The following is a 9,356-nucleotide window of genomic DNA, read 5'->3' on the forward strand; positions in this document are numbered from 1 at the left end:
CTGAGCAGTTGCGCTGCTAAAAGCAGCCAAAATGCATAATATAGATAACTTGTATCACAACGAAGGAAGCCAATAAATGATACTTAATATGATTAATCCATAGCAAAGAGTTCTATTTATCAAACTGCACAAAGTTACCATCAATCTTATTCCTCATGAATCTACTCAAAATCGAATTTATATACACAGTCTTCTTCATACAAGCTTGCGAATTTCTAAAAATCATGCCCATTGCTAATAAGAATCTTAAAACTTTCTGCCAATAACAGAAGATTGAAGGTGCCACACTTTTCTTAAAGATTAGGGAAACAAATAATGCTCTATTCAACCATATGAATAACATTAATAAGTTTGCAAAGATGCTTATAGTGAACCAACTACCAAGCTTATGAACATCTTGGCGTACACAAAAATGAAAGCTAGAAGAAAAGGTCAGCCAACCTTAACAACAGATGAAAGCACAATTACCTCAAATCCGAACAACACAACATGATACAGAACATAACTCTCACTAACACCAAATTCATGTCAGCCTCATCACTTTAGAGTGCAAATTTGCTAAATATGTACGTCTCAAAATATAAATAACCTTCAGACCCAAAATGAGAGCAGGATGTCCACCCCCATCATGAAAATTCTTATAACCATAAAGCTTACACACACACACACAAGATTCTAAAATTGAACTAGTACAGAGAGAGAATGGATCCTCCACATGCTAAACCTTCAAATATTCTATTGCACACAAAGAGCAGTGCACAGTGAACCACAACACCCACACGAACCCGAACCAATGACACCCCAACCCACCCCTTCTTCTCCCATCACATAACACATGCATACAATTCCATAGAAAACTTTTCTTGGGCAAGGTCCTTAACATTTGAAGAATAAAGCAGATTAACTGGCTCACCTTAGCCAAGCTGTCTCGGACAGAAAAGCATAACAAGTTTATTGATACATAACAAATAAAGATTGATCTCATATTCAATCTGAGCCTCTGAATTAAAATTTGCAAGTGGAAACTTATCCATACCTGGAAACGAAAAATAACAATTTCATGTCCATTCAATCTGTGCAACTAAAAACTGCCAATCAAAATCTGTACAAGATAATGTGAAACTGATTGCGATGACACGAATGACAGAATCAATGAGATGCAAGAACCTTTGCTTCTGTATATATAAGCGACAACAATTGAATATCTTATCCCTGCCAAATCCAGGCAAGCACCAAACAGATAGACAAAGTACTTCTTGAAGTAAAAGAGATTTTGCAATGACAGATGAAGGGTTGTGATTAGGATACACTAAACTGCAGTAAGAAATGAAATCTGCAAGGCATCACCATCTCTCCATAAGCTAGATATAAACTGAAAAGAACACATCTCCCAAATCTGCCCAGGAAAAGTAACTACTTGGTGCAGCTCCTTCTGTATAAGCTTAAGCCAGTAACTATAATATATCAAACTCCCATGTTTCACAGCAATGTCATTGCAGACCAGCCAGTGATATAACTCCCATTGCATTGCCAACTCTAATGAAAAGGAAAACCATATATAGGATGATAAGACCAACTCCTAACAGCTTACTTAGATGCATGTCATTCTTAGGCAAAATTACGAGAGCCCAGATAAGTCCACAAACAAGAAAAGCCATAGTATAAATCAGGTTGTTGTCTCTTGGAACTATGAATTCTCCAGGCCTATTAGACCATGCTCCAAGCAGCATTGAAACCCCTAATCCAACAAGTGTGTTAAACATTGGTCCAGCGTAACATCCTGAGAAAGCAATCTGCATGCCATCCCTCCCATTCATAGCCAAAGCAACATTAGACATCAAATCACCCATTGAGTTTCCCCATGCCAATACAGTCAATCCAAGGATTTAAGGGTTGATCCCAAGTATTACACCCAATGCAACTAAGAGAGCCACAAGTTCATTGGCAACAATGTAGAACCAGATGATACTCGTAATGAATCCTCCTGAAACCCATGGAAACAAGAACCTCCGAAGGGGATGTTCTGAATCTGTGAAGTAATAATATGCAAGAGTTCCAAGAGCTGCACCAATAACGGTGCTTATAACATAGACAACCACATCAACTGATGATGCCTTACTTTCTTGAGTATTATAAAGAAAAGCTAGCAGGATAGGAGCTAAGGTAGCGCTTGCAACAGCATATCCCTTAGACAATCTTTCCTCCTCAAAAATGGGTATTGTCAATCGCCTTGGAAATGTTAAAGGAAGCTCTAAAACCAATAATAAGAGCTTCAAACAAGAAAATAAAGAAAAATCACGCTCCTGATCATCGCTCCAACCCCATAAAGGCCTCAGTTCATCGATCACTGAGTATATCGCAACATTTGACGCCCACATCCATTGAGGCAATGCAGCATACAAGTGAGCAACATCATCAGGATTGTCCCCAAATGTTTCTATATCCAACAATGGACTGTACATTGAATCATCTTCTTCAATCCTCTGAGAAAATACATTTCCTCTTACAGGAAGTAACGACATCACTGCATCTAAACGCAATTTCTTGACATGCTTTCTCAGCACCTCATTCGCAGCAACCACGAATGCATACACCAAGTATATAGAAACAAAAACAATTGCTCCCCAGACACTGACCCGACCAACAATCAGAATCAGACCAAGAGATGCAAGGGTCACTAGAAAGAAGCAGACATCCCTAATAAAGCACCTTTGATCGATCTGAGTTTGGTACCCGGAGATACACAACGATACGGTGCCAACAACAACACAGGTGACAAAAATAGCACCTCTCAACACGCTGTTAAGTCCCACCTCGCCGGTGCCCGAGCCCACAAATGCAGCAATACTGGGAAAAACATCTGGTGCACCATTGCCAAGAGGAAGAAGCGAAACACCGGCAACTGTGGGCGGCAAATTCAAGAGGCTGGAGAGCTTCTCCAGGCAACAATAGAAGTAGTCCGCTGTTGTATTACCCAGCATATAGAAGAGGGCAGCAAGCCAGACGCCGAAAACCAGATAACCAACAAAACTCGCTCGCATGTGCAGTAGAAGAACGTTATGTAATCGAAGTACCCGCCAGAACCGCATTGCCTATTCGATCGTAAGAACTCGCAGCGATTACCATATCCTTTATGATCCTTCAATCCCGTGCAGAGTTGACGCCAAATCCCAGCGATTACCGTATGCTTATAATTTGCCGAGAGTTTCTCAATAGTGAACATATATTTAAGTATATCGCAAGAATTTCCCTTATAACGGGTTTGTTTCATTCCCTTTCACGAGAAACACAAAATTTCTAAAAAAATCCTCCCAGCTCTTCCTTTTTATATGAATGCTTGAATAAGGGGGTAAGCACTCAAGGATTCACACATGAAAAGTGGTAGGTGGTGAAAACATTGGGATTCATTTGTACCAGCATGACACTTTCTCACAATAAGGATTTGGTGTTTGTTTCATTCATCGTGAAAAAAAAAGAGGAAACGATGTCAGCTCAGCAGTTTCTTACGAAAGTTGCATGAAACAAGCAGGCTGCTGATAGAAATGGTTGATATGAAAAGGATTGCTTATAGAGTTGGTATAGATTGATGCCTGATTCCACATTTTAAAATATGGGAATAAGAGTAGGGCTGCACATGATCCTACTTGTATCAATTTGAAGCTTGCTTGAGCTCAACTTGATTCATATGTTTCAAGTTCAAGCTTAGCTCTGCTCAAGTTAAACAAAATTATCTAAGGCTATTATTTTTTAATATAAAAAGCAAATGTAATATGTTACAAATGTAACGTTCCAAGATTTTAAAACACGAAAAACACATGATTTTTTTTATCAACAAAACCTTTTTTGACTTTGATCTAAAACCTTAGGCTGGTTACGAATCATACAATAACGAAAAGACTAATTTTTTAATGTGGATAACATTTCTAAAGTAATTCAGTTCTAGTAAACAAAGAATTTTTATTTCAGAATAATTTATAATGTTTTTTAAAACCAGTAATAATATGTATCCAACATTTAATTTTCGAAAAAGAAAAACGACTGGCACTCGATGCTTTCACAACTTCTCGCAATCATTCCAGTAGACTATTAATTACCTGAAATTTTGTAGGGGGGCAAATATCCACAAACCCCTCACTAAGAATACAATAACAAAACATATATACATAGACAAAAGCATATATGAAACAACATTCTTTTCATGCGCATATGATAAATAAATAATTATCATTGCATAATTGGTTAACAAATAATTGTAATACAACAATTTAATATCCTATACAATAATCTTACTCATGAATGATCATTTAATTTATGCACGATTTAGCAGTGCAAACGAAACATTCACCTTATGCATGGGTAATTTATAATTTTTTATTTATATTTTTTTTCTTAAATAATGTATGTCATATTTCACTACATGCACAATACACTTTTATTTTTCTTTCGCAATACTTTGTGAGTATATCATAGACAATATATGGATTAGAGGTACGATAGGGGTATATTTAATTAATTTGTGTCTTATTATTCTGGTTTTGCATATCTTTTTTAGTTATAGGTGAGGAACAAACCTGTCGAGAGAGACCCTAATACCCTCAACCTAACATATTAAAATTTAATTTCATTTGAAACAATCTCACTACCATCCCATGGCATCAGTGGTAACCATCTCTTATCTTCGTGGTTGAAAAAACAACCCTCTGTGCTTACAAAACCCCACAAAGCCTAGTGTACCACTTACCCTCTCATTGTAAGTCACAAGAGAATTAACATGCATATCATTCATTATTTAATTAATTATCTTGATATATGTGCTTAAACATAATTAATCACTTAAAAGATCAATGGCTTTCATAGGGCATAAGTACACATGATTTTAATTAACCAATCACAAGTTTATTGGTCACCGCTTTGGAAGACTAACTCATACAAATCCAGTTGACCACATATAAAGTTGGGAGCCACCCATTTGAGGTCAAGCATTCACTTGAAAAGAAACAGTTGCATATTATATTTTTATCATGGTAAAGTTTAATCATTATGCAATACATACATGCATCATTCAACATGCATTACATCATTCATTATACACTACATCATGTTATAGGCATAAGCATCATGCTAACACACTTTATAAATCTTGATTTTTACAACTGCACTCATGCATTGTCAATTTGATTTTTTATTCGTACACATGCTTAAAACAAACTTGATTACATAACCATAATCAATTAAGCAAATCGGTTTCACTGCATCGAAACTTATTTCTTTTTTTTTAACAACATACAGGTCGAAAACACACATAGTTAATATCTCAAATCATTTGAAATGCAGAACATGCATAACCAACATTTTTGAAATATTTAGGATTCATGTATATACATATTCCTATAAAATAAAAAATATGCATTTGTAATTTCATTCATGCATATATATTTTATACGAAAAATATTTGTACTTCACAAATATACAAACTTTGAATCATGTAATCTAAATCTATGCATACACGCTAAGTCAAAGCAAACCTACAAAATTCCAAAAATATTTGTAAGAATTTTTCTCCAAAAACATGCAACCTGGATTGCGCTTGCCAACGGATACGAAAGCAAACACAGTTTAACACATGCCTCAAGTTCTGTGTCTCAAGTACAAGAGTGCATACGTGGTCTATCGCACTTCAGCAAGCCCGACGACGAAGGTGGTGGAGGTAATCATGCCGAAAGGCAAAAAGAAGTATGGGAGAGAGCGATGAACAAACCGAACATAAGGGCTCAACTAGCCTAAGCACCACTCGGTTGGGCCGAGCCTAGTTCAATAGACAGGAAGGGAGAAATGGTGGTAGTAGTGAGGTTGGTGGTTGCCTTTACCTCAAGGTAACAAAAGTGAGAGGGGGTGTTAAGGAAGAGAAAGACTTGAGAGTGAGCGAGGGTGTAAACGGTATTTATAGGAGTTTGGGCATGTTTTCAAGCTTGAAACAAGGGATGTGAAGGAAGGTGAGAATTTTAAGTGATCATGCTTGAAACAAGGGATATGAAGGGAGGTAGGTCAGGAATTTAGGAGATCATGCTTGAAACAAAAAATGTGAAAGGAGGTAGGTGAGGATTTTAGGAGATTGTGCTTGAAACAAGGGATGTGAAGGGAGGTAGGTGAGGATTTTGGAATATTTAAAGAGGGTTTGGTATGGGTTTTAAGGGATTTTGGAGGCTTGAGTGCACTAGGGATTTGATGGGTGAGTAAAGTGATGGTTTAAGTTTTGGGTCCTTTGATCCAAACCCAAATCCATAAACTAGCTCTAAATAGGGATTGAAAACATAAATTAGTTTTAATTTGGATCAGATCTGCCAAGTGGATCCAATCCCAATCAAGTGTGTTGATCCATTTAAATCTTCTGGATCCAAATAAGAATCCAAACACATCGAGTCCAAAATTGTTTCTGGTGGGTTGACTCGTGTGGATCTATTAAAATCCAAACCCAATTGTCTTTTGAATCTATTGGATGCAACATGTCTTAATTAGATATTCCAAATTCAGAATTTTGTAGGTGGGTCTTGATTGGATTCTTACTAAGATCCAGATTCAATTCTTAAATATATATATATATATATACACACACATTATAATATATTTTGTTAATTCGAATTGGGTCCACCAAATAGATCTAATAAGAGTTAAAGATCCAATTAGTGCAAATCCATTTGAACTGGGTTCAAATTCAAGAACCCTAGGATCCAAATAGTGTGGATCCTTATTGAACTAGGTCCAAAATCCAACCTATTTGGGTTGATCATTTTGGATCTCCACTAGGATCTATATCCAAATGGTTTTGAGATCCAATCCTAATTAAGTGTGTTGATCCATTTGGATCTCCTACAAAGATTCAAACCCGTATATTATTTTAAGATTCAATAGATCTTGTGTGCCCTAATCTGACATCTCGATCTTAAGTTTATGTGGGTTGATCCGCTTGGACCCCCCCCCCCCCCCCCCCACACACACATTAGGATCAAAACCCAAATATGTCTCAAAAACCTTATAGATTCATATTTTAATAAAATCTCACTTATAATTGGATAAAATTTAAAGTTTATCATCTCCTAAACCATTAGTTCATTTGCGAACCTCGTACAAATGTGAATTAATCATTATTTATTAATTGATTATAAATGATAATTAATTATAAAATAATTAGTGTTTACCCAAAAATATGCCAATAAATTATCAAATGAGGTAAATAATAATTAATTGTGAAGGAATTGAAATGTCACCAGTATTTAGGCTAATATTTTGTTTAAATATTCTTTAAAATTTGCAGGTCATACAACAAAGGCATAACACCTCGCCCCAAAGGGGTTTGACAAAGTGCAATAGGACCTAGGCCGCTAAGCTCACGGTCTAAGTTTAAATCCCATGGGCATCATTCCTTACACAAACTGAAGAATGGTGACTCCTTGGGAGTAAGGGGTAAGCCCACAAAGTTTTGAGCTATTAGGACAGTGATAATAAATATTGTTAAATAAAATGAAACGATAAAGCACGACAAAGGAGGGAAAATAATTTCTTCTCATTATCAAGATTGACTTAAGGTGTTAATATATACATGTTATACGGTTTGGAGAGAAAATTGGTTACAAGAAAAAATGGTTCATGATATCTCTTGTGAAAGAGATATATGTGATTCCTTGAACCAGAATGGGCAATTGCTACATCTCAAATGTAGCAACTGCACATATGATACAATGCACAAAATGGTTCATCCATATAATGTCTTATCCACTTATCGTGGATCTATCCTAACAACCTCCATGATAGTTGCAAAGAATCAGCAACAACCTCCACTTATCATGGAAAGATTTCATCTCCACAATAAGTGAGATGAGCCAATGAGTCCAACGTCATTAACAACATTCACTTATCGTGGAGTAAATCCCACGATAAGTGGGATACATCAATTACGCTTAACACTCCCCTTCAACATAGTGTGTGAGGGTTAATCACACCCATCTTGCCAAGAAGATAACAGAGTTGATCTCTGTCAAGTGCCTTAGTGAAAATGTCATCACGTTGATCTTGACTAAGAATGAATTGGGTAGTAATGATGTGTCGTTGAAGCTTTTCTCTGATAAAGTGACAAATCAAGATCAATGTGCTTAGTGCGTTCATGAAAGACTGAATTGGCTGCAATATGTAAAGCAGATTGATTGTCGCAATGTAGAGTGGCAGGTCCATTAAGAGGGAAACCAAGATCACTAAGTAAATATCTTAACCAAATGATTTCATTGGTAGTCATGGTCATAGATCTGTATTCGGCCTCATTAAATGAACGAGACACAATGTTTTATTTCTTGGTTTTCTAAGAGATGGGGTTGTCACCCAAGAAAGTGCAATATCCGGTGGTGGAGCACCTTGTAATAGAATAACAAACCAAATCTGAATCTGTATAGTAGAAAAGGTGCATAAAGTTGTTAGCACTCAATAAGATTTCTTTACCGAGATTTCCTTTCAAATATCTAAGGAGTTTCATGGTTGTATCTCAATGAGGTTGGCGCGGCTCCTACATAAACTGGCTAAGAATATGTACAAACTATGTGATGTCGGGCCGTGTAATTGTTAAATATATGAGCCTTCCCACAAGCCGTCGATATGAAGTTGGATCTTTAAGTATTTCGCCACTATGATCCAACTTTAGGTGTTGCTCCATTGAAATGTCATTGAGTTTGGATCCAAGATACCCAACATCTTTCAATGAGAGTGAGCAACCTCAATGTTGAGAAAATATTTTAATTTTTTGAGGTCTTTGATGTGAAATTGCTCATGAAGCAGGGCTTTCACTTTGAAAATGAGAGAATCATCATTCCCAATTACAATCACATCATTCACATAGACAATAACAAATACCTTTTTAGGCCCCATAATAAAAAAAAATAAGGAATAGTCGGCCAAAGATTGCTTGAAGCATGCGTGCTTGAGAGCTTGAGAAAATTTTACTGACGAGACACATGTTTAAGTCTATAAAGAGACTTGTTGAGGCACCAAACCAATTTCTCTCCCTTTGTGGTGTATCCGGGTGGCAGCTTCATAATCTCTTCCTCTAGGTCTCCATGTAAGAAGGCATTATTGACATCTAGTTGATATAGGGGCCAATGAGAAACAACTGCAACTAATAATAAGTACTTCATTGTAACAAGTTTGGCAACCAAGGCGAAGGTATCATGGTAGTCCAGACCCTCTTATTGTGTGTATCCTTTTGCCATCAAACATGCTTTGTACCTCTCAATGGCGCCATCAAAATTATACTTGATCTTGAAAACCCATTTGTTTCTAATCGCTTTTTTTCTTTAGGGCAAAGTAGTAAGAGT

At 36.5% G+C, this 9,356-nt stretch overlaps 1 protein-coding gene across 1 annotated transcript; it reads right to left on the reverse strand.

Annotated features, from left to right (window-relative positions):
* Positions 1–1,490: 1,490 nt before the first annotated feature.
* LOC149841454 (cation/calcium exchanger 4-like) lies at positions 1,491–8,698 on the reverse strand. Its single transcript, XM_090005271.1, is given in 3 exon segments — positions 1,491–3,031; positions 3,034–3,156; positions 8,641–8,698. Coding segments are annotated over 3 exon segments (1,722 nt in total).
* Positions 8,699–9,356: the final 658 nt, after the last annotated feature.

Source organism: Nuphar pumila, chromosome 4, assembly GCF_984573655.1.
Source record: "Nuphar pumila chromosome 4, dmNupPumi1.hap1.1, whole genome shotgun sequence".
NCBI lineage: Eukaryota > Viridiplantae > Streptophyta > Magnoliopsida > Nymphaeales > Nymphaeaceae > Nuphar > Nuphar pumila.